The sequence below is a fragment of the Diadema antillarum genome, unplaced genomic scaffold, assembly GCF_040938485.1.
Source record: "Diadema antillarum isolate AM-2024a unplaced genomic scaffold, OU_Dant_1.0 scf00000028, whole genome shotgun sequence".
NCBI classification, from domain to species: domain Eukaryota; kingdom Metazoa; phylum Echinodermata; class Echinoidea; order Diadematoida; family Diadematidae; genus Diadema; species Diadema antillarum.
In genome coordinates, this window is record NW_027270917.1 from 1,971,090 (window position 1) to 1,997,811 (window position 26,722).

General features: G+C 37.7%; 2 protein-coding genes across 2 annotated transcripts; one reads left to right on the plus strand and one right to left on the minus strand.

The window, feature by feature from the left end:
* Positions 1-934: 934 nt before the first annotated feature.
* On the minus strand, positions 935-6,733 carry LOC139735820 (ileal sodium/bile acid cotransporter-like). Its single transcript, XM_071646571.1, has 5 exons — positions 6,133-6,733; positions 4,742-5,036; positions 3,205-3,319; positions 1,890-2,149; positions 935-1,082 (listed from the first exon to the last, which is right to left on the minus strand). Exons 1-5 carry the CDS (start codon positions 6,731-6,733, stop codon positions 935-937), a joined length of 1,419 nt encoding a protein of 472 aa, XP_071502672.1.
* A 5,950-nt stretch (positions 6,734-12,683) lies between these two features.
* LOC139735829 (ileal sodium/bile acid cotransporter-like) lies at positions 12,684-22,931 on the plus strand. The gene is made up of 4 exons (XM_071646582.1): positions 12,684-13,290; positions 14,001-14,295; positions 21,039-21,153; positions 22,455-22,931. The coding sequence occupies exons 1-4, from the start codon at positions 12,684-12,686 to the stop codon at positions 22,929-22,931; spliced, it is 1,494 nt and encodes a 497-aa protein (XP_071502683.1).
* Positions 22,932-26,722: the final 3,791 nt, after the last annotated feature.

Sequence of the window (26,722 nt, forward strand, 5' to 3'; positions counted from 1 at the left end):
TACGGGTATAGTATACAGCTGCCTTCTCCAGCACTCATGCATAATTATGGATAACTTTCAAAATGTTATATCCTGTACGATTTTGATAATTTTATTTTATTTTTTTTTACAAAACCAGAACTTGGAGAATCAAATTTTGAGAATCGGGTGATTGTGAAAAGAACAAAGACTTTTTCATATGAGTTGTGTAAACATTCCAGGTGATTAGGCTCACTTCTGAGCAAATACATTCGAGAAGAGATAGAATTTCCTGTTAAAAGTTTTTTTTTCCTAAAATAGATCTATCCAGCATACTAAGCATATCACACGCTATAATCACAGCCGCATCCTTATTTGAAACACTATTTTTTTTTGTCCATATGAAAGACGAAAGACAAACAGCATCGACTTAGCACCAATAAATTTCAAACAACAAAAGCATGAAGAGCAGTGGTAGTCTTGAAAACTGAAATCAAAAATGTCATGGCAAAAATTACGAAAGAAAATGATTAAGATAATATGATAATATCTTTGTACCAATAATATAGAAATAAAAGCCATTAACAAATGCCTGTATTCGTGAATGAATACTAGTACAATGATTAGAATGATCAAATGCAAATAATATGATGAATTATGTCAATGCATTTCGAAAAGGAATAGTATTAAGGACTAATATCAAATCATGACAAACTTATCTGATTTGCACAGCTTAATGGTGCAATTATCAGTACTTAGTTAGACAGTGTGAAATTTTTGAACTATATTCTTATTCTTTTATCCACACTTGATAAAAACATTTTACATTTCCGTCTATATGTTTTCACACCAGTATTTACTGTACAGTTCATTGAAACACGAATTGAAAACCCTTTCAAGATATTTTAACATCCCATTTCTGCTCCTCAAGAATCTTTCTAGAGCTTTCGCAAACTCTCGACGGGTTTCCCGGAGTCTATGAAATTTCGAAAGCTACGTTTGTGGCGCCATTGCGAGGCAGGACATCGTCTTCCACCGCGGTGCTGCCACCACGCCCGTCCTTTCTCACGCCTTCTTCTCCTCCCGCAGAGATCTGCGCCAGCCTCTTACGGCACAGCCAGTACCTGTATAGGAGAGATGATATTCACATCTTCTGTTGATGTTGAGGATATAATGTGCGTGTTCCGTCTCTATGCTACCAAGAAACTTGCCTTATGAGTAAGTCTCTTACAGTGTTCGTTGTCAGTATATCAATACCATAATGAAAAAGACACGATATCTACATGAGTGCAATATCTTGCCCCAAAGGCTTATCTAGATACAATGACAATAAAAAAAATGCTAGATAGATTACCACAAAAGGAATCTAACCACACAGATTGTTTGATTTCTCATTGCATGTGAACACATTTTGTCACATTATAGGTTCATTTTTTTTCTTTTTCTACATCTCAACATAATGAATACTCTGAGTAACATGAATACGCACAATGTATACGTGGAAGTAAAGAAATATTAACATAAGTAATCAACATAAGTAATATGAACATATATATTTATATATGATATACATATTTTTCTAATTTAACGACTTTATTCGGAATCTTCTGCATTGAGCATATATTACAAATGATATACAGTCATGTCTTTTTCCAACACAATTACAAGGCATACAGTGTACATCCGAACATAACTGAAGTCTATACGCATACAATGGGTTGTTAATAGACTAAAGAAAAGGAAAAGAAAAAATTGGGAGCTGCATAGGACAATGAAACAAATGATCTGACTGAATTATGGTACATGATATATTGGGAATGTGAATGCAGAAGACTGTCGTCAAATAAGCATATAGCTCGAAGATACGACAGCCTTGAAAGAAAAAAAAAAACGAATAAGGAAAAAGGAATAAATCGCTCACATGACTTTACCTGAAGATGGAGTAGATGAAGACTGCGGCAGACCCTTCGCAGATGGTGACCAGGGCGATGGTGAGGATGACGCGCGCCAGGAGGTCCGCCTCGGGCTGCGGATAGAAGAGCGCTACAATGGTGAGGCCGAGAAGTCCGTTTTGGATGCCGGTCTCGAGGGCGATGGTGACAGAGGTTCGCACGTCTCGGCCGAAGATGCGGGAGACTGACAGGCCAAGGAAGGCTCCAAATCCGGGGACAACGATACTCGCCATCCAGTTCTGTCACAAGATGGGAAAGCAATGCAAATAAACAAAACAAACTTAAATTTGTTTGGCGAGCCATCAAATTCAAATTCAATTTCAATTTCAATTTATTTTCATATTTTTCACAAATAGCACAGAAAAAAATATGATTGTACCATACGAAAATTTTACAGGGCATGAATCAGATGAAACTTCACTGGAATATGCAACAGTTTGTCTCAGTATAAACACAAATGTCTGTATACATTAGAGTTGAGCTATGGTCATATTGCGAGAAATATGATGGGGGCTGCGTAAAATCAAGCTTCTACAGCCGCAGGTCTCGTGTATAAGTCTCCGTAAGAACAATCATATTCAGGTAATTTTATGCCGGCAGGGCTCGACACCCAACTTCTTTACTGGTGGTCCGTTCGGGCCTATGAAAGTTTTAAATCTGAAATTTTGGTGGCCCGAAATAGATATGGTGTGGCCCGAAATAAAAGCAAAAGTAACGATCCATTTTAAATCTTAGTTGCCCAATCGAGCCACCAAAAAGATAAATTTGATTGCCTGACACAATTTTTAAGTGACCCTTGCTAAGATGTAGAGCCCAGATATACGCATGTTTGAATAATCATTGAGCAAGTTTTGCACACTACGATCGCATGAAATGAAATGGATGAAATTTTATACACAGCAGACAACTTGTTTAAGAATAATCCCATAAACTTACCTAGGCTATATGGATACGCGGCTTTAATGCATAGATTTGATGTAGGAAAAGTTGTTGTTTTGTTAATCTCCGAGCATGATGTGCAGATGTCTGCTTTGATATTAATCGTTAAAGAAAAGGATAACTTAACTTTATTTTTCTGATGACGCTTGATATCATATTCGGGTTTCCAGAACCAAACATCATCCTTGATTACGAACATTGCATGAGGTGTATTGCAAAGGAAGATCGAAATAGTTCATGTCAACTATTTTCTATTTCGCGATATCCCTTAATGGCAAATTAGCAGGAAAATAGAATTGCAAATAGAGTACATATTTTGTTTTAACCATCCATTCGTCAAGAAACGTTTTCTTACATTGAACGGCGATCGGGCGAAAGCGTAGAAGTCGCTTGGCACCGCAAGACCAATCGCAATAATAATCAGCAGGATCGCAATTGGTTTGATAACCAGTCGAGATAACTTCTTGAATCTGCAAACACATGAAAAACAAACAAACTTAAGTTATATTTCCAGATATGCTGTGGAGAAGATGCAGCTCTGGCGTACGAAATGATTAAAACGACGAATTCAAAGAGAGGACAAAATGAATTTGAACAGACAGTCAGTTTCTTACGATTCCCTGAAAACAAATCCTGATTTTTTAAGTATGTATTTTACTTCAAAGTACTACCTTGCTCCACATCAACGAGGATTTAATGGGTGAATCATGATACTTAACATTCCAAGTAAAGGCTTGTTACTCAAAAGGATATCACACCAAAATAATCTCATCAAGGCATCAGATATATTATATCAATACAATTAAGCATAGGAATACCACAACCCCTCAAAAGCATACGACTTGTAATATGTCACTTTGGCTGCCTCTGTGTGTCAAAATACCATCGCCTGCCATGCAAAGACTGCACTAAATGCTCGCTCTACGGATATCACACCTAAATTACCTGTTTGGACTGTTTAAACATTTTAATATCCCTTTTTCGTCTGAATAATAATTGTATCAAATTTTCTTCGTTTGAAATCAGTGATGGAATTAAAATTTGAAAGAAGCATGAAACAGAATAAGATAATTCTACATTTTTTAAAAGCATTGCTTAAGACTCCTATCTTGCACCCTTTATCATCTGTAAAAATTAGTTCATTTAAACATTTGGTGAAGAGAATAATGGACAATTACATGGCGTATCAATCTTTAAAGACAATTTGTTTCAACTATATTTCTTCTTTCTACCACGTTTTCCCGCTTCTACTATGTTTCACGGAAAATTAAATTTAGTGTTTAAACACAAGTGATAATTATGCAATGAAAATGGTTGACCTTGACACAGAATACCATTATCAGGAAAAGCAAATTGGTAGTTAGTCTCTGCATGCTTCTAAACACAGTATATTCGATGGCCAGTCTACACTTGTCATTATCAGTAAACATGGTATATAATGAAATCAACGTAAATTCAAGCACATATTTTCCTGGGTTCATTCAATGTTTGTTCCTTATTTATATATTTTCCCCTTCATTTAGTTGAATTATTCATGTATTTCATCAAAGTACAATACATATTGACACAGGAGAAAAAACTGAGTATTAAAGTCATCAAAGCATGGAAATGAATTACAAATGTAGGTGCAATGGCGCATGATAGGAACATAACAAAAGGCATATTCTCTTTTAAGGAATAACAGAACCAAGACATTCCCTCGATAACGAGGGAACAGTGTAATATGACGGAAAAAAACAAAATCACTTCATGTGAATACTAGTCGGTTTCAAGGTGAAGTGCGTCGTTGCTTTCTACGAAACAAGATTCTTTAAAACATACATAAACACTAAGTACTTAATGTCCATGGCAGTGACATGAATTACAGATGTTTAACAGTAATTCATATTTACTTTTGAAATTTGTGAGAGAGTGCCATGCCGACGAAACAGGGAACGACGAGGTATAGGATCTGCTGGGCGAGGTCCCTGAAAGGAGTTTGCAGGCGGGAGCTGCCGGCGATGAACGGAGTCGCGTAGATGTACAGGTTCAGCGGCATCATGGCCAGGGCGAGCACGGTGGAGCAAAAGGTCATTGTGATGCTGAGAACGAGATCGACGTCGAGGAGGACGCTGAATATGTTGCTAAGCCAGCCACCAGGGCTGGTTCCCACCAGCACAATACCAAGAGCTGTTGGAGCATCATCTCCTGGGTTTTTGTTGTTTAAATCGTCGGGAATTTTCCCAGCCAGGAATGAAGAGGATGAAGACAGCTTTGTATATAAGATTACTCCTAAGTAGGCCTATACTTTGTTTCATAAAAATTGCACTGTCTGATGACGCATAATAATTGTTAGATCGTACGACAGTCGATGACAAGTACATTCAATGATATAATTTTGTTTCATGTGATTTACTTTACAAATCTTTACAGGTCTTACAGGTCAGATCAACCAACTATTTGATTACATATCTAACAAAAATGATTTTCAATCCAATAGACAAACAACAAAGTTATTAGTACCATAAACAAACAGAATTCAAAATGATTACCATTGATAAGAGATTGTGCTGATATTGCTGAATTGATTAAACTGGAAACTAAACAGGCTCCCCCCGTGCGGGGAAAAATCTACATTGTCACGCTACGCATATCGTGGGTAGTACAACACACTTATATTGTTAATTTATCAAAATATCAAGTTATGTACACTATGAGCTCCATTATTTGATATATACGTTGTATATATATATATATATATATATATATATATATATATATATATATATATATATACAGGTCTCGACACTAACGGTGGCCCGGTGGCCCGGGGCCACCAAAAATGAAAGTCGGGCCACCAAATTTCAAAACAGTTCAAATTTGGTGGCCCTCCTTGGGCCCTCAACATTTTTTGAAAAGTAGGGGCCTATGTCAATAAATTCGTAACTTTTTGTGCCGGAAATGCATAAATGCATGCAGTGAGTGTGTCATTGATTAAAGGAAAAAAAAAAGGACTTTTAATGTTTTTTATTGGGTTTTTTTCGGGCCACCAAAAATTTGAAATTGAAGATAGGTAGTTAGTGTGGAGCCCTGATATATATATATATATATATATGATATACGTATCACCGTGAAATCGGCAATGTGCAGGATACCTATTGCTCGGGATATAATTCTGCATTTCAAATAATCTCAATTACTATCAAATAGAACTGTTTTATGACATATCACCATGACAACGTAACATTTCTCATTGCTTTCGTAAAATTATGTGACTTCTTTTGCCGGTGTGCCTGATACGTACTTGCCAGAAGGAGAGCGATGACGAAAGTCGATGCCGGCATAATGACGAACTGGCAGACGAGCCCGATTAGTATTCCCCACGGACGACGAACTCGCCGCCAAATGTCGCCGACCTCCATGCCTCCTCCCATCGAGAGGTAGCTCAGAATGAGCCATATCAGCAGCACGTAGACATAGATCTGTCGGATAAGCGTCGGCACACGTTTCACGCCGATCTTCTGCGAGCCTACCATCACGGCTCGCCCGTCGCCATCGACGTCGAACAGGACGTCAAGTGTCGCCAGTGAAATGAACTTGCCCTCGATCGTCACCGTCACGTTCATGGGGAAATCATCGCTCCGTGACAAGGGAATGATGGTGTTGGTTTCCTTTAGAATGAAATCACTGACGCTCGATGACCGGAAAGTTAGAACGCCGTCTTCTATGATGCCGTGAACGGTTACGGTCACGTTGGCTTCATGCCCTTCGAAGACATAGACAGTGTCTTCAATGTAGGAGATGTTAACCGCACTTGCTGCACCGCTCTGTGCATGAACACCTCCCCCAAAGACGAGCAAGAGGATCAGTGCAGCTTCAAGGATACTGTTTTCCAATGGCACCATTGTGTTAAGCTCTCAAAAGCCTATAGTGACCTAGATAAAATTTCAGAGAATAAAGAACTCGTAGTAAAGATGCCATCTTGTATTTATACGCTGCGTATACATAACTATGATATTAGTATACGCTATCATAGTCAAATATAAATCTTTGAAAGACATGTGCTCAAGGAAAATTCCCAGTCAGCGCATACATTGTAGGACTTGATATTACATGATATTATGGAAAACATAACAAAAATAAAACAATTTTACAAATCAAGATAATTATGATACAAACTGATTCAAAATAGGTAAAAGAGCTGAACACCTAATCAAGCGGCATATACTGTGACGAGATATTACACAAGTGATAAACACTGAAGGACATAACATGCTAACATTACTTAAGAAACAATAGTGACTTTATAAAATACATACAGCATTATATAATGTGACCTTGAGCCCTTCAGCACGGGATGCAAAGATTTCCACATGTCATTATACTCCATTTCACGATGTGATAATTTCATCAATAATACACACAAATTTTACAAGATCATAAACGTTTTTACAGTAAAACTTCATTTACGTAATTATATACGACTAAAAGTGCTTTTCTGTTTGAGATGAAATCACGAATAATAGAAAGTGACAAACGAATAATGAACTTACTGTGTGTTTGAAACTCTACCTTGTGGTGCGCAACCGGCCAAGGACTAATTTTCGAAACACATCAAGGGCTCAGATTAAGTAAAATGCACAGGTTTACTGGGAATCTGAGCTTTTAAAGCTATAAGCCAATTGTTCAGTAAAACGATGCAATCGACTGTTTTCTCTTTGATCAGATGTACCTGGAGTGTTACAAGTTTTCTTGACAACATCTAGGTGCCAATAATCTTTCTAACAAGTGTTACCATTATATTTGTTCTTCATGTCTAACAAAAGTCTTCCCTCAAATGCTCCTTTCGTGAAAACAAGAGCGGGCAAAGTAATCCAACAAAAAGAGACTTTTTCGAGATTCAAAGCAGAAATGATCATAAACGTAAATTATATACCGCACAATACTATTTTCACGTTTCTTGCACTGGCGCCGCTTGAGGAAATTTATTCAGAAAGCTGTGAAAATGAACGCCAGGAGTTTGGTGTAAGGCGTTGTAGCACATGTTTGTCCACAGAGGTACCTTTTCCAAAAAAAAAAAAAATATCACAACATTTTGTTGTAAAAGCTGTGAAAACGAACGCCAGGAGTATGGTGTCATAAGGCGTTGTAGGACACGTTTGTCCTAAGAGGTATTTCTTTAATTTTTTCAAACCTATCATAACATTTTGATCTGAGGGAAAAATAGACATACTTGCTGTTGTGCAACTCCCGATTTTTGCTACAAAGTGTCAAAGGACTATGCCCCAGCGGTCACGACCGGAAAAGCATTCGTCACTTTGTATTAAAAAGCAGTATCCTTTGAGTATATTTTAACATAATCACGCAGGAAAAAAAAACACTGCAGGTTGTTGTTGCTGCTGCCGTCGTTGTTGTTGTTGTTGTTTTTAATTATTAGTTTGTAGGAGGTTGTGTAAGCTTATGGTAATGCGCTAAATCGTTTACTCACGCATAGATTGTTTGTTCGTGTTTTTTTGCCATGATATGAACCATTCAGACATAATGTTTAAGCTGCGAGAAAGGTTCGTTACCCATTTCATTACACTGTAATATTACTGCGTTGATCTGAAATGATCAACAACATTTTGTTGGATTGAAGTCAACATTTGAACTCTTGCCTGTCCTGTAAATGCATTGGGAGCTTCATTCGAAAACAGCTGTGGTATAAATTTTTAGCTTCATATTTCTTAGTTATAAAATACCATGGAAATCATGGATGTGGTAAGATTTTAGTATTTCTCATTGCCACTTGAGTGGTCAATTGCGTATAAACTTTATGGATGTATCATGGCAGGTTTAGTCATCTCACATTCCACAAGGCTGACTACCGGACTTTGATCCACGATGAATATAGTTCGCCGAACCAGCCTTATTAAACTCCATTCCAGAGAGTCCTGTGTTGCATAGGCAACCAAATTAGGCGTGTCACGACTTTAAGGTGAGAGCTCTAAATCTCGTTTCTGCGCAGAAGGTACCAGTTTGGCGTAAAAACGCCCAGTTTTATGGCAACAGGCGCCAGCAGTCTTTCCATCAGGTGCTTGAAAAAAAGACCAAAAATAGTCCCGCCATTCCCATTGTTCGATGGAAGCATGCGCTCTAATCGGCGCCTAATGGCTTTGTTGCAATGGCACAAGGAACATAGATTGTGCAATTGGGAGGAAATAATGTGTTTACATATTCAAGGTGTTTGGAATATGAATATCACGGATGCAAAAATAGGAGTATCGGGTCATCGACCTGCGCTAACAGGGGATCTGATAGAAGAGGAAAATCGTTATAACATGATACGATAGTCAAACAATAAGAGCCGACCTAAAACAGGTAGCTGATCCTTCGATATTACCGAACTAATGACCTATAGTGAAAAAAAAAAAAGAGGTCATTCTTGACGGAACAATCATAAAATTGCGTCATCATTGAACGAAATGGTCTTGATGCGAATACTATAGCTATTCAGATTTCGGGTTTACATCGCTTTTCGATTTTAACTGTAATTCATCTATGATTCAAGTGTTCTAGAAGTCTATGACATAGTGCGGATGAACTTTCCATTGTTTCAAATCACCATGCCAAAAATATACGCTCGTGGTGTATCAATGTTTCATATATAGCTGTTGTCATAATGCGCAAGCACAATGGTTGTTGATTTGATTTATCCAATCATTTCTTGAAAGTGTGTTTACTTTGATGTTTGAGTGTTTACATAAATGCATCACAATATCTTTCAGGCATAAGCATTGGACACATGGCCTTTATCTTTATGTGTATTGAGATTCTGCTGTATTGTATTTTGCTCATTTGCTAATTTTGAAAGCTTTATTTTACAACTACAATTTGACAAAACATAATCGTGCAGTCCTCATTCACACAAAACAGCAGATATTCTTTCATTCGGGTTCAGTATTACGATGTTACTCTGTGAACATTGTATCCTAATTTCTTTGTATGGACACGCTCAAATTCTTCATAACGATAGCAGTCTGACATAAATTGATTGCATGTTGATCGTTTCTTATCGGAGGAGTAGCTCCTGGTTTATTAAATATCAAATAAACTTTTATCACTTTATGGCCCCTTCATCACGTCCGTACTTTGAACTCCAGGGCTGTGTTGGATTAGACCATTGGGCTTGAAGTCCTCCACCCTATTTTCTTCTCTTTTTCCTTAACTTTTGTTTTTCAATTTATTTAATTTCATTTCATTTTTCCTTAAAAAGATTTTATGGTGGAAATTGAGGGGGAATCAATGGTATATTGCAGTGGTTATCATGGTAATGACGTTCGAAATTTAGCATTCGTTTCTAATTTAGCTTATTGTGAAACAACATTTTACTCAAGTACCGTTATTTTGTCACTTAACACAAAAACCCTTCTTATTTCTTTTCTTCCATGCATATGATACTTTTTCAATCAATTCTTATTGTGAGTGTTTTTTCATGTTAATTTTGTTTTGCTTGTTTTATATCCGTGTGAAAACCAATGCATATTTTACGTGATTATTAATAGGTTTGGAGTAATCATAACAACACTGTAAAAATCATGTGAAATGGATTTCGGTTCTGTTTAATCTGAACTTTAAAAAGCAGAGGATAAGGGGAAAGTTGTCGAAAATAATCAGATGTGTCATTATAAGCTGCTGCAGCTCTGTATGAGAATGATCTCTTACAATAATTTGTTTTAGACTGTGGTAGCTGTAAATCGTTTTGATTACGATGAGAGAAGGGCGATGTCTTGTTCTTGAACATTATCTTTCTTACATTCCGGGACCACGTCATTCATAATCTTATTTATGAATGAAAGCAAATGAATCTTTTGTCTTTTGGTTACTGTTTAAAAGAGTGAGTGAGAGAGACAGAATTACAAGATATCATATCACCCCGAGGCCGTCATCCCAGTCAAGCAGACTACCTGTTGATGATGGTCTCCTCCGCTTGTTCCTTAAGATACAATAGAAAATGAAGGGGACCTTGTAGACACGTAATGATATAAACTTCCGTTTAAGTACGTACTCTTTAAGGACTATACCTTTTTGATGAAAACGCATTTTCGATTTGGTATGATTATGATTTAATGTGCACAAATGGGGAAGTAAAACAGATGAAACAGTCAGATAATATGTAGTTTAGTCCCATCGTTTATAGCATTCCAGATTTAAAAAAAAAAACAACAAAAGTTGTTCACCGAAGAAACTTTCGTTCTTAAGCAAACAGTAGTAGAATAGTAATTGCTAAAAGACGATCAGTAATGTATACATTTTGACATAAAAACTGTTCTCCTCCAGGAAACAACACCCCCCCCCCAAAAAAAAGGCAACGTCTACAAACTTAAGGAAAATAATTCTTGTGTCCCATCTACATTGCAAGGCCAAAGGAAACGGATTAGGTAAATAACGGTGGCATATTGCTGAGTTTAATGAGATTTTGCAATGTTGCTAGGTGATCGAAATATGTTTTTTATGGGGTTTTTTTTTGCACTCGTGCGTGCGTGAGTGTGTGTGTGTGTGTGTGTGTGTGTGTGTGTGTGTGCCTGTGTCTCTGTCTCGCGCGCAAAATTTGTGCTCGTTTGTTGGAGAGTAGGAATGCAATATTTAGTGAATTGACACTATAAAAGTAGATTTAATCTTGCCGCCTATTTACTTTTCTTGCCACAAGACAAAGCCATAGAAACTCAGCACTTTTAAGAGCCACCTAAAATATCTCTCGAGTAAACAAGAAAAAAAAATCAACTACACAGCTGACAAATCTTATTACCATGAATATCATATAAAGGAGCAAACTTCACCAAGGCGGTCATATTGTGTGAGATACGGCTTTCCCATTCAACATTAACTTTAACTGAGAAACTTATACTCTGGAGAATAATCATAGTTAGGGGTTGACATCCTCTCAAGTTCTTTGCATCGGAGAAATCGAGTGGCAAATAAAGTTCTTGTTTCCTTGGCGATATTTCTAGTAATGTTCAAATTTCGGTGACGAAAAGTGGTTTCTGGTGCTCTAATTTCACCTGGAGTTCTCATCATTCATGAGAATATTTACTTGAAAGGTACAGTGATGTGACACCTTGTTATGGGTATGATTTCTTTCATTCGTGTTGCTTTTAATGGTAAGATGTTTGTATCGAGGTACACATATCGTTTCATAGTGTGATGATGCATGTAACTATCAGTAACAGATTACAGTATTGGTGTCTGTTTAGTCAAGGGAATTCGTTTTTAGTGTTGAAGGTGTCAACAATTTTGCAACATTTGAACCGCTTCCAACGTATCCATGTCTTCATGATCATCCTAAGTTATTTGCCTTCCATAATATTTTGCAGATACGATGCTTTCAGATAATTCATTCCCGACGTGAAGAAAATGAAGTCTAGATGGCTATTAGATATGTGATGGAAAGCTATATGTATGGCTGAGCATAATCATTCTGGTATGAGATTAAAATATCTCGTATCTGGGTATACCCCCTCCCCCCAGCATACAGATAGGTAGTGTTTTATTCAATCATGTTGAGAAAGAAGGTGTCTGTCATATTAATACAGTCAAACCTGTCCATAGCGTCATCCAAGGGAGACGAAAAAAGTGGCCCTTATTGACTGGCAGCCGCTGTATACGGGGTTTCCAGCATGTCTTCCTCTCGGAGGGAATTGTTTTTAGGGGCCACATACGGCAGGTGGCCGCTAAAACAGGTTTGACTGTGCTCTAATTCGTGGCATTTATAATTGCTATATAGGTACAAGAGTTAGTGATGAATATGATCAAGATTTCTTTTTTTTTTCTGTCATATTTCAATGCAGGGCAGTTCTGTTGCAAAATTTGGCAGACATGACGACTCGATTATCTTTTACCATCGTGACAATCTTCCTAGTCGTGATCGCCCTTTTACCAACTACGACCCGTGGGCAATGTGACAGTGATGGGTTGGTAAATATCACCTACTTCGAAGACACTGTGTACGTATTCGAGGGCGAGGAGATAAACGTCACGATTTTGGTTAACGATGTGAAAACGGACGGCAGACTCTCCTTTTCGGCACAAAATGATGGCTACTTTGAGGTGGTTGTCGACCGAGATTACCAGGTCGAGACCTCGGATGATTTTGAACCGTTCAACATAACGGTGCCCTTGCTGGGTAAGGCGATCTCCATCAGCGATCTCCTTATCGAGTTCCGGACGACTCCGGACGTCAGCACACCCTTACTAGTTGGTGCGCAGACGATTGGGGTCAAGCGAGTGCCCGTGATATTGCAGACGATCTACATCTACGTGCTGATGGCGTGGGTAGTCCTCAGCTACCTGTCCATGGGCGGGAGCATGGACGTCCCAGCGATCTGGCAGCGAGTGCGCAGACCATGGGGCGTCATCATTGGAATCTTTTCCCAGTTCATCGTGATGCCAGCAATGACTTACTTCATAGCAAGGCTGTTGCCAGGTATAGAGTGACAAGCAGCATCTATACAGTGTACTATGACAACTAAAGCGTATGTGTATGTGTGCGTGTGTGTGTGTTTATGGCGGGTGTGCTCGGATAATTGTTTTTGAATCGCATATTATGATAACAGTATTATGATTCTGCTGGCGAGAAAAAGAAAACACACTCAACATACCCACGGCAATGAAAGTAGCAATGACACATACTTCCTGTCATCTCCAAGAAATAATAATTAAGAGTATTCATTCCATTACTAATAATCATCGCAGCATCACCTACTTCCCAGCTAGTTCTGACATTTGCCACCAATGAAGAAGGTACTAAAATTACTGGTCATGATTATCATGGCAATAGTAGAAATTGTTATGATGATAATGATGATGAATTACTCTGTCCATCAAAAATGTTCAGATGCACAACTAATATGTCCCGAGGACCATCGTGCCAGATCTTAAAAGCATTATCACATAACCATCACGATATGAAGCACGATATGAAGTTGTCCAAAGGCATACAACTTTCCTTCGTTTAGGTATTCTTTAAAAATAATTATTGTCAGATACTTGTCTTCGAATACCAGGCACTTTTCACAAGTTAAACCCATCAGCAGTAAGAACTTGTCATCAGCTATCATTAGTTGCAGAAATATCACGCAAGCAACTCTTCAGTCATCAGTGACGACGGATTTTGTGATTGTTTTACCCACCCAGGCGATGATGCCAGCATAGCCATCGGCATCGTGCTTGTCGGCACCTGTCCTGGAGGCTGGCTCAGCAACATCTTCAGCGTCCTCCTCGACGTCGATTTCATCCTGAGCGTGACGATGACGTTCTTCTCCTCCATCATCGCCTTGGGAATGATGCCGCTCAACCTCTTCATCTACTCCACGCCGTTCACGGACGAAAACTCTCGCCTGAGTACTCCGTACCAAGACTTGGCGATTCAGCTCATCCTCCTGATCATACCGTGCTTTCTCGGGATAGGAATATCGTATAAATATCCAAAGTAAGTGGATATTTTCTTCTTTGTTTTTCAACCCCTTTCGTTGTTGTTATCTTATATTTCATTAGAATTCCCAGTTTCTATCATCTAATACATTATTTTCGCTCAAATTAGAGTTAGACATTTTGGAGGGAATCGTTTCAATGAATGAAGGATCTTACTGCGATCGTTATGATCGTGAGAACATTCAAGCGCAATTGCATTTCGAAATAGTTACGACGATTTAGTAAGGCGGTCGTAAGATAGGTGTTGCCGTCGTGCGCAACTGTAAATGACATTTCCAGTCAATTCATTTTCAATTCATTTTCCATAGAACAAAGTGTAGGCAGTGGCGTATCTAGGGGGGGGGGCAAGGGGGGCACGTGCCCCGGGCGCCACTCCTTGGGGGCGCAAAAAAAAAAACGAAGAAGAAGAAAAAAAAACGAAGAAGAAGAAAAAAAAAGAAAAAAAAAGAAAAAAGAAAAGAAGAAGAAGAAGAAGAAGAAGAAACTCACCGGAAAGGGGGGGGGGCAGAAAACCAAATCAAAAAAAGATAAAAACAAAACATAACGATGACTCGGACAAAATGACAATGTTTATTGTGTTCACACAAGAATTCCATGTTATGTAAGCTGAAATACAATTTTCGGCTCGCTCGCTGCGCTCGCTCTCTAAATTTTATATAGAAGAAGAAGGTAAGAACAAAATGTGATGATGAAGCGGACAAAATGACAATTTCTATTGTGTTCACACATGTAATTTTATATTTAGCAGGCAAAATGTTTCACTGAGCAGCGGCTGCAATTTCTTTCGTTCTGAAGCGATCGCCAATTGGATCAAAAGAAGGCGCCAACGGTTTCGAACATACGGGGGGGGGGGGCGCCAAAAAAATCAAACAAGATAAGAACAAAACGTAATGATGACGTGGAAATATACAAATTTCGGCTCACTCGCTCGTACTAATTCAGAGTATTTCTTCAAGCCCTCAGTTTGTTGGTAAAAATCGTTATCTATAAGGCCGTCACTATATTTTGATTAGAATTGTAAGATTTGATAAGCAAAAAATGACAAGAGTTCCATGTTTTGTAAGCTGAAATACAAAAATTTTCGGCTCGCTCGCTGCGCTCGCTCGCCAAAATTTATCAAAACAAAAAGGAGATAAGAACAAAACGTGATGATGACGCGGAAATATACAAATTTCGGCTCACTGGCTCGTACTAATTCAGAGTATTTTTTCAAGTCTTCAGTTTGTTGGTAAAAATTGTTATCTATAAGACCGTCACTATACATTGTATCTTGATTAGAATTGTAAGATTTGATAAGCAAAAAATGACAAGAGTTCCATGTTTTGTAAGCTGAAATACAAAAATTTTCGGCTCGCTCGCTGCGCTCGCTCGCCAAAATTTATCAAAACAAAAAGGAGATAAGAACAAAACGTGATGATGACGCGGAAATATACAAATTTCGGCTCACTCGCTCGTACTAATTCAGAGTATTTTTTCAAGTCTTCAGTTTGTTGGTAAAAATTGTTATCTATAAGACCGTCACTATACATTGTATCTTGATTAGAATTGTAAGATTTGATAAGCAAAAAATGACAAGAGTTCCATGTTTTGTAAGCTGAAATACAAAAATTTTCGGCTCGCTCGCTGCGCTCGCTCGCCAAAATTTATCAAAATTAAAAAGGAGATAAGAACAAAACGTGATGATGACGCAGAAATATACAAATTTCGGCTCACTCGCGCGTACATGGGGGGGGGGGGGCATTTCATGAAGCAATTCGTCAGATATTTCGTCTGACAAACTGTTAAAAGCTACTGAAATCCTTGCTTCTGATTGGCTGAAAGCAAATTTTGTCCGACAAGTTGTCGGACAAAATGCTTCATGAAATGCCCCTCTGATTTAGAATATTTTTTAAAGTACTCAGTTTGTTGGTATAGATAAATCGTTATCTATAAGGCCGTCACTATCTTGATTAGAATTGTAAGATTTGGTAACAAAAAATGACAAGAATTCCATGTTTTGTCAGCTGAAATACACAAATTTTCGGCTCGCTCGCTGCGCTCGCTCGCCAAAATTTATCAAAATTCATTACATTTAAATCACCCTCAAAAGACCCCTTTTAAGGGCTTGAAAAGCATATCATGTGGACTTTGCTTAAAGTCCCTACCGGGATGGGGTTGGGGTTGAACAATAGTCTTTTTCTGAAATTACGGGCGCAATTTTCGCGCTTGCCCCGGGCGCCGTTTTCCCTAGATACGCCACTGAGTGTAGGTCAATCACAAATAATCCTAAACTTTGGATGACAGTAAGATGAAAATGACACGTTAATAACGAATTGAAAGCATACATACGTATATACTTTCAGACCAAATTTGTTGCATTGTCAATGTTCTGAGAATAACAAACTGAAGGGTCTATTACAAAACAGCACTATAGTATCCTATGGACAACCCATGCAATCGAAGCAAAAACTTAGACTTTCTTAAATGCACAAATAAAGTATACGTAAGCCAGACAGGAGAAACATGACAGAACAGACAAAAAAACCCATTAACAATATGACATGCTTCTTTGAATCACTCCGAGTTTTATGCGCAAGAAATGTTGTAAAAATAACGTTTCATTTTCTAGGGAAACAAAGACTCTATTCATGCATCAAGTACATTTTTCATACATATTTCTTCACATCCTAACAGGAAGGCTATTACATCCTTCCTATGATATTCCTGGTAATCATTTCAGTCATTTAGTACATCTCAATTTGACGTCATCTTATTTTAAGTGACGTCATGGCGACTTTGCCAAAGAGCTATTCTGAGGCCCGTTCAAATTAAATAATCACTGAAATTACATGGAACGATCGTATATGATTATGTCATGTAATTCATGCAATTTGATTAAATGTTTACCGGTGTCAGTTGTCTAGTTTTATAGCATTATGTCAAAGTGTCTTTAATTGAATGAAAAAAAAAGAAGCTGATTGCGGTTTCACTCCGAGGACTTGCTCCCAATCTCTACTCTAGAAGTAACATTTTATCATTATCGTCATTCTTCTCATCACTATATTATTATCTTCCTCATCATCATGATAACCACTAAATTCCGAAAATATTATCGAACATGTATAAAAGACATAGACAAAGACAATAACAAGGATACATGTTTAATGGAAGTTTGACAGAAGTTTGATATTTCTTGGCTTGCAAATGTTTCTCTAATTAATTTTACCTTGAGTTTGGTTGTATTTGGATTTTTTTCTGTTGCGCATACCTTTCCACATAGCGCGTGGCCTCATGCTCTGATTGTGTTTTTATAGAGTAGAAACGTCTCGTCGTTAGCTCAAACTTCAACAGCTGTTCAAGCCATGATAATGTTGAGTATTTCACTATATGTCAGAGGCGTAAATAACAAAGGTCATGGTCATATTTGCTCTATTGTTACAACGTTTGAATGCACATTTACAATGCACAATGCACATTGTTTTTCAGCCATCAAACACACTACACCCCTAGCTCCTTTCCCTATTAGGTCTACCATTTACACAGATTTTATGGTATAGGCCTTTACACCAGCAGTGCAACTGCAAATCAAATTGAACCATAAGAAATACGACAGAGCAGAGGACATAATTTACAGATTAAAAGATCCATGACAAGCATCGATGATACAGAAAAGAAGTCCAAAATCGACCGCAAGATTGAACTGAATGACATAATATACTGAGTATTAGAATATTGATTCTGTGTGATTATGCGTCTAGTGTCTTTATACATTATGCAGAGTAAGATTATATAATATGACATGACGCACAAAAGCATTCATAGTTTAAAGATTGAAAGATCCATGACAAGCATTGATGATACAGAAAAGAGGTCTCAAATCGGCCGCAAGATTGAACTGAATGACTTTATACTGAGTATTTTAGTATTGATTCTATATGCTTATGCGTAATCACAAAGCATTTATATATATTATGCAGAGTAAGATGAAATCATATTGTGACATAAACGCACAAAAGCATTCATCTTGAGTTCCTCTATCAACATAATCCTTGTCACACAAGGAGTCGGGGATTGTACGTTGGCATAAATGACCTAATACAGTATTTCCGTAGATTATTGACTGAGCATGAAATGAAAGAAACATGTATTAAATTGTAATGCTTTTATGAGAAACAGAGACAACGAGAAAAAAAAAAAGGCAAGATCCGCTTGGTCCCGTGATCCGATGTGCTTTGTAACGGCCCCGTTTGGAGGGCCTCTTATTACTTCTTGGAGTGACACATATTTGGTCAATAGGCCTGTTTATCATCTTCTTGTGTATCCTTTATCATCATGTATGAAATACCTAAGAAACATCGAACCTCAAATAAGTCAACATCTGTTCTCTTAAAACTTAGCACGAAACTATATAATCATAAACAGGGAATTATGACCTGCTTAATCATTTCAGAGGTGTGAACTAAATGGACATGTGCTCTCTGGTTGCGCCCGCTACTATATACTAGGCTTGGTTTGAGATACATGGCCAGACGTTCCCTATAACCGTCTTAAAAGAGGAACAACAAGAACACACAGACAATTAAAAGCTATGTAGTAATACCACATCATGACTCATCCATACAATTACGGTCGTATGAAAACCTAGAAAAAAAGACACATGCAAATAGTTTCTTTCGTTATGCAACTCTTCACAATATGGCGTGCAAAAACAGCGTTATGGTGTGATGGCGCCTAAAAGATGACTTACACCCAAACACGGTCGACAGCGCAAGCAATGCGAAAGATCAAACGGAATAATGAAGCTAACCAGTGGCGTATCTAGGGGGGGGGCAAGGGGGGCACGTGCCCCGGGCGCCACTCCTTGGGGGCGCAAAAAAAAAAACGAAGAAGAAGAAAAAAAAACGAAGAAGAAGAAAAAAAAAGAAAAAAAAAAGAAAAAAGAAAAGAAGAAGAAGAAGAAGAAGAAGAAACTCACCGGAAAGGGGGGGGGGGGCAGAAAACCAAATCAAAAAAAGATAAAAACAAAACATAACGATGACTCGGACAAAATGACAATGTTTATTGTGTTCACACAAGAATTCCATGTTATGTAAGCTGAAATACAATTTTCGGCTCGCTCGCTGCGCTCGCTCTCTAAATTTTATATAGAAGAAGAAGGTAAGAACAAAATGTGATGATGAAGCGGACAAAATGACAATTTCTATTGTGTTCACACATGTAATTTTATATTTAGCAGGCAAAATGTTTCACTGAGCAGCGGCTGCAATTTCTTTCGTTCTGAAGCGATCGCCAATTGGATCAAAAGAAGGCGCCAACGGTTTCGAACATACGGGGGGGGGGGGGGCGCCAAAAAAATCAAACAAGATAAGAACAAAACGTAATGATGACGTGGAAATATACAAATTTCGGCTCACTCGCTCGTACTAATTCAGAGTATTTCTTCAAGCCCTCAGTTTGTTGGTAAAAATCGTTATCTATAAGGCCGTCACTATATTTTGATTAGAATTGTAAGATTTGATAAGCAAAAAATGACAAGAGTTCCATGTTTTGTAAGCTGAAATACAAAAATTTTCGGCTCGCTCGCTGCGCTCGCTCGCCAAAATTTATCAAAACAAAAAGGAGATAAGAACAAAACGTGATGATGACGCGGAAATATACAAATTTCGGCTCACTGGCTCGTACTAATTCAGAGTATTTTTTCAAGTCTTCAGTTTGTTGGTAAAAATTGTTATCTATAAGACCGTCACTATACATTGTATCTTGATTAGAATTGTAAGATTTGATAAGCAAAAAATGACAAGAGTTCCATGTTTTGTAAGCTGAAATACAAAAATTTTCGGCTCGCTCGCTGCGCTCGCTCGCCAAAATTTATCAAAACAAAAAGGAGATAAGAACAAAACGTGATGATGACGCGGAAATATACAAATTTCGGCTCACTCGCTCGTACTAATTCAGAGTATTTTTTCAAGTCTTCAGTTTGTTGGTAAAAATTGTTATCTATAAGACCGTCACTATACATTGTATCTTGATTAGAATTGTAAGATTTGATAAGCAAAAAATGACAAGAGTTCCATGTTTTGTAAGCTGAAATACAAAAATTTTCGGCTCGCTCGCTGCGCTCGCTCGCCAAAATTTATCAAAATTAAAAAGGAGATAAGAACAAAACGTGATGATGACGCAGAAATATACAAATTTCGGCTCACTCGCGCGTACATGGGGGGGGGGGGCATTTCATGAAGCAATTCGTCAGATATTTCGTCTGACAAACTGTTAAAAGCTACTGAAATCCTTGCTTCTGATTGGCTGAAAGCAAATTTTGTCCGACAAGTTGTCGGACAAAATGCTTCATGAAATGCCCCTCTGATTTAGAATATTTTTTAAAGTACTCAGTTTGTTGGTATAGATAAATCGTTATCTATAAGGCCGTCACTATCTTGATTAGAATTGTAAGATTTGGTAACAAAAAATGACAAGAATTCCATGTTTTGTCAGCTGAAATACACAAATTTTCGGCTCGCTCGCTGCGCTCGCTCGCCAAAATTTATCAAAATTCATTACATTTAAATCACCCTCAAAAGACCCCTTTTAAGGGCTTGAAAAGCATATCATGTGGACTTTGCTTAAAGTCCCTACCGGGATGGGGTTGGGGTTGAACAATAGTCTTTTTCTGAAATTACGGGCGCAATTTTCGCGCTTGCCCCGGGCGCCGTTTTCCCTAGATACGCCACTGAAGCTAACTTCCGGTCTATTATCCCCGCCCAGGTTCAAGGATTACAGCGGGAAGGGGATGAAACCAATATCTGCTCTACTCATTATTGTCGCCATTTCACTCGCCGTACCAGCCGATCTCTACGCCTTTACGACATCTCCTGTAGAGGTAAAGGAGTGTATTTATTTTGCTCATATCACTTTGCTCATCACAATAATTTCTTTGACGTCTTTGATGTCATAATGTTATAGGTCCGCACCAGATTTATATCAAAATAAGATAATGAGGATATACAATCACATGCACAAACAGAACAAGGTAAATTGTAATATATTGATATATTTGAGAGCCATAGAAAATTTAATGTTTTACATGCTTTCTCAAAAATATAGTATTGTAAAAATACATGTAATATGTGATTTGATGATGTGATGATTTCACTGCCTTATCTGGCTATTGATATTGTTGTTGTATACAAGACTTCAGGACGGAGAAATAAGATATTATGTCCTGCACATCAAAATTAACTGTATGATAACATTGGAATGTCACAACAAAGAAATAAGCGTTAACCTATCTTTATATTTGACTGGCTATAGCTTTTGTCTCCACTACATGTGGGCTGCCTCAAGCCGAATCATTCCTTTAAATCTTCGCTGTCTGATTAAAATTATGATGATTTGGGATTGATCGCTGAGCAAGTCAAATATAAAGGTTGACTGAAGCTAAATTTTGTTGTGGTATTTGTATCTACCATTTTTCCCCAACCGATGGAAGTTTTCTCGTCAGAGACATTATTGTGATTAAGCGATGGTACATTTTTACAGTGAAAGAATTGGTAGGGTTGGATTTGTGTGAATGGTTTCGTTGGTAACATGGACCCCTGTGAAAATCAGCTTTTAGCTGACCAGGGCAATCCATCCCATGAGTGGAGAATAAATACATAAAATAAAATAAATAAACAAGCCAATCGGGAGTGCTGTGGGGGATTACACCAATGCCCTATCTTATTTGCATACGTCATGATATTATACTCAAAATGGAAATGCCATAATCTTCTTATTTGTTGTTCGCGTAGAATTAAACTTTTTAAAACTCTTCCGTTTCTTCAACTTCAGTCTTCTTACTATTCTCAACTTGAACTTAAAGATTTCTTGCAAGGCAATACCTCACAGAAATGGGAGTGATCTATTCGAAGCGAAACGCTGAAGGACAAAATATGATATTATCACAATTAAGCGTGTGTAAAGGTCATACTTATCATTCAGAGGTTTTATGTAACCAAGTATGGTTGTGATTTAAAGAAAAAAGGTTTTTTTCCGTTGTTGTAACATACAGCACAAGTAGTTAAAAAATCCTCCTTCTTTAGTGCGTCAACCTCAAAAGAATACAAAATAATTGTCACAGACTGAACATTCCGATATCTTCGATCACTTTCTTATTTCTCTGCCTGCCTTTCTTTCCAAAAGATATGGGTAATTGCCATAGTAACACCGACACTGGGGGCGTTTTTCGGCCTGTCCCTCGCCCGCATCTTCGGGCGTGACATTCGGACCTCCATCACCATCTCACTAGAGACGGGCATCCAGAACGCGCTCCTCGGACGCACCATCGTCGGTCTGTACTACCCGCAGCCCGAGGCGGACCTCATCTCCCGAGTCACGCTGGTCACGGTCCTCGTCACGCTAATAGAAGGCACGGTCGCCTCATTGGTATACTACGTGGTGCGGTACTTCCTCTGTCGATCACGCTGCGACAGCATTCTCGGCGTCGAGGCTCCGGAAGACGAAGAGAAGCTCTCCGTCGTCGAAATGGGACAGAAGTACCTCTCAACCGCGGACGTGAGCAATAACAACGGTCACATCGACAACGGCCTGGACAATCCCGCCTTAGAAATGACCTCTGAATCTACCGATGGCCGTGTAAATGCTGTGTCAGCAGAGTGATAGCGACTAGCAGAAAATCGTAGTGGCTAAGAATGTTTTATGCATAGGCAATGATAGTAGTAAAACTTCGAATACTGACATTTTTTAGAAACTAGACAATTCGTAATATGACAAAAAAGACCAAAAGCGAGGGCTGAGTTGAAAGTGAAGGGTTTTGGCAAAATTTCTTGAATGAATTATCATTCCATAAAATCAGTTTAATCGTGTACCGCATCTCGGATTGATTTTGCTTCTGAACATTATTTGCTGGACGTCAAATGAAAAAGGAGTACAACAGGAGAAAAGAGCATGCGAATAACCACTCTGAAAATGTCACTTGTTTGGATACATTGGCATGATATCAAATTTAAGGGAATTGTCAATCCATATTATTCTCATAGTCTACGAGTGTTCTACGAGGATGGTCTCCCTTTTTAAATGTCATAGCTTTCAAACATAACAGGGAACAACCAAATGTTATTCAAATCCATGAATTCGAATAAAAAAAAAATACGCAGTACCCGCTGCATGCTATAAGGATTTAGAACCAACACTTGCTGTCGGGGGGAAGCTCTGTGGTCTAGTGGAGATGACGCCTGTCCCGAGATTAGGAGATCGTAGGTTCGACTCCTGCTCGAGTAGGTAAGCCCATCATTTTTTTTTATCATGGCTACTACTAAAACAATTCAGTGCTTATTTACGTCGATGTAGGGCAATTTGTCAATCAGTTGCAAACCAAATGTTACTACACAACGCTGTTTATCTTTATGCTGCTTTTTACAGAGTTTAAATCCACTCTTGTCATCTATTATAAAGTGTATAAAAGAGTAGATGTTATCATCTTTATTCTGTAGCCTTCTACAATAGTTGGACTGATGTTTTATGCATACACGCATGCAATATACATGCCGGTTTACCAATATATTGAAATTTGTTATTTTTTCTTCGGATGTATAGCTAACAAAATAATTATTCCATTCACCTGTAGTTCATATTTGACTCATTTTCATGTTGTGAATCCATATTGTAAGCATTCGTTGTTGCCTAATCGTCGGCAATCCTCGGGCAAGATATCCGTGGTTGCCAATTGATATTTTATCATAAATCTCATCTGTATCATATAAGATGTGCATATAGATTTGAGCTAGTAAACCAGTTGACTAACATGTAACACAATAGGCGTTTTCACATCAGCCCGATGTTTCGAAATAGCGCGCCATTTACTGACTTGGGAAATAGGAAAATATCTCGAGGTTGGATTTTTATCGGGCTGATGTGAAAACGCTACGATTTTTATTTGCAGAAAACGTATGTCATACATAACGTAAGCCTTTAAGTCCAAAACATGTATGTGATTTGATTTATGAATTTGCATGATCGGATGAGTAGGTGTGTTTGCATGGGTGCTGGTTGTGCAGTGTGTGTGTGTATTATGCGTGTGTGTGCGTTTCTTTTCTTTCCGCGTGTAGTGTGTGTGTGTGTGTCTATCGGATGTTTGTGTATAGAAAGCGAGGTGGGGTCGACAGGTGCAGGGGAGGGGAAGAGAGGGGATCATGCATGGCGACTAGGAAAAACACCCAATAGATTACGGAGTCGGGAGGAGCAGCTGCAGAGAGCTGCAGGGAAAGTGGATTTCTTTGGGCAATTTACAAGATACTATTAAGACATTCTATTTTGATGATCAGATGACATTCTGTTTCGCTGTACAAATGTGTTTGTGGGGTTTTTTCTTTCTCTCTCTCTTTTGCAATGATCATTTTTTGATGATTGGAACGCCAGGTGTTGAAATATTAAGTTTAATTTCAATTTCTAAGCATTATTTGAGCATAAAAGGTAGTACCTCCTGTGTACAACAATGTTATTATTTGCATTAAAAAAAGGTGTGATTTTTTTTTTTTTTTGTACAGCGACATCAGCTGATAATATTTGCATTGATTTGAATGTTAATAAATAAAGATTATTGAAAAAAAATGTGTGAGGTGCACGTGTGTGTGTAAGAAATCAAATTTGAGGCGGACGTTGCTCTCTACTTTTCCCTTACATCAATATATATATATATATACATATTTAAAAATATATATATATATACATGTATATATATATACATGTATATATATATATATATATACATGTATATATATATATACTCATTGTATATATATATATATATATATATATATATATATATATACATTCACGCCCGTGTCCATCAAACACGTACACAAACACCATTCCTCATACACAAAACTCTTTCTGCGTTTGAATTGCACTGAAACAAAAATATGTACTGCATCAAAAAAGTTTTATAGGAGTACTGTACCTAATGACTAACAATTTATAGGTTCAAGGTTTAAGAATAAAAGTGCAAGTGTAGTGAAAGAATAAATTTCAAATTGGATCATGTATGGAAATGTTGCAATGAAAGCCTTGAGTAAAACATTTTCCTTGGGCAATTAGAATTTCTTTTAATTCATGAATAAAGATAAGATAGAAATCTTGCATATCCGCTGAGCTGAAAAATTTACTTAAACATCATTGCTTAACACAATGCATCATGTGACGTACATGCTGTCTACAGCATTCCACTGCCATGTCCCTGAAGTTCTTGTTCAGTGAAAAAATAAAATTTAACAGAAATCTGTGATACTGATCAAATCGAAATAATATGCTTCAGCTGGCACTTTATCGTCAAAAAGCAAACAGTTAAGAGAGATTTTTGAAAGAAAAAACAACAACAACTACCGGATTACTTGTCAGGAAAATAGAGCAAATATACAAATGGCTGAAAAAACCCCCCAGTTTTTTAAGCAAATATGACGCTCTTCATGGATTTTTTCTTCGTTGACTACAAATAATATAACATTACACTCCTGTTATAACGAACACAGTTATTACAAAATTTCATTAGAATGAAGTAATCATCTAGATATTGTACATTATTTATTCGTCCATAACAAAATTTTAATACAAAGAAAGAAAACTGCCAGTTCCATGGACTTTGTTATAACAGTAGTTGCCTGTTTTCTCCTTGTCAGACAGAAAAACACTTCCTTTCTCCTCATATGGCAAATACCAAGTTTAAAAATTAAAACTCAAATCCCAGAGAGCAATGCTTGCCTTTTCCATTTCTAACGATGTTTGTGTAACAATTACTTGGAAGGGTCTAAATGAATACAATATTGAGAATACTATTTCTCAGCAAACATACAGAGATCGGCCAGAGGGCAGGGAAAAGGAAAGCAATTTGTAAAGTGAAAGACAAATAAACAGAATAGAACAGAGCAAAACAACAAAACTCATCAATCAAATGGCTTAAACTGTACTTAACGCATTCACCACTGGCTTAACACGCACACTTCTGACTAAAAATGATCTGCATGTCAACAAGACAAAATTTTTTCTTACGATCACTGATAAAAATATGAACTCCATAGGAAAGGTCACTTTGGCTTGAAACTTGAGTCTACGTCACAGCATATCACATGCACTTTCGACAGACGTATTGATACTTTTCAAGATGTACTGTCACTGCCCCTAGTCTCCATAATCAAGAAAAAAAAATCATAAGCAATGTTTGCCTCAGCAGGGATGATCTCTAATTGACAAAATAAGAGCAATCTTTTCCTCTTCTGCATCTCTGACACCATCAACTTCAGCAAGTTTATCCATTATTAGTGATCACCACACTGCCCTATTGCAAGATGTACTGAATAAAAAAATAACCCAGAAATTTTGTGTATGAAATTTTTTTGTGAATTTTGCGAGAAGCCAAGATTTGTGCAAAGAAACTGCAGTCTACATTGAACACACTA

Excerpts from the sequence above, each read along its gene's own strand:
- LOC139735820 (XM_071646571.1), bottom strand. The coding sequence starts at position 6,733 with ATGGTGCCATTGGAAAACAGTATCCTTGAAGCTGCACTGATCCTCTTG. Across the intron at positions 2,150-3,204 it reads TCGCCCGATCGCCGTTCAAT|AACTGGATGGCGAGTATCGT; the intron begins GTAAGAAAACGT and ends ATCTTGTGACAG. Across the intron at positions 1,083-1,889 it reads TTCATCTACTCCATCTTCAG|GTACTGGCTGTGCCGTAAGA; the intron begins GTAAAGTCATGT and ends TCTCCTATACAG.
- LOC139735829 (XM_071646582.1), top strand. The coding sequence starts at position 12,684 with ATGACGACTCGATTATCTTTTACCATCGTGACAATCTTCCTAGTCGTG. Across the intron at positions 13,291-14,000 it reads CATAGCAAGGCTGTTGCCAG|GCGATGATGCCAGCATAGCC; the intron begins GTATAGAGTGAC and ends TTACCCACCCAG. Across the intron at positions 21,154-22,454 it reads TTACGACATCTCCTGTAGAG|ATATGGGTAATTGCCATAGT; the intron begins GTAAAGGAGTGT and ends TCTTTCCAAAAG.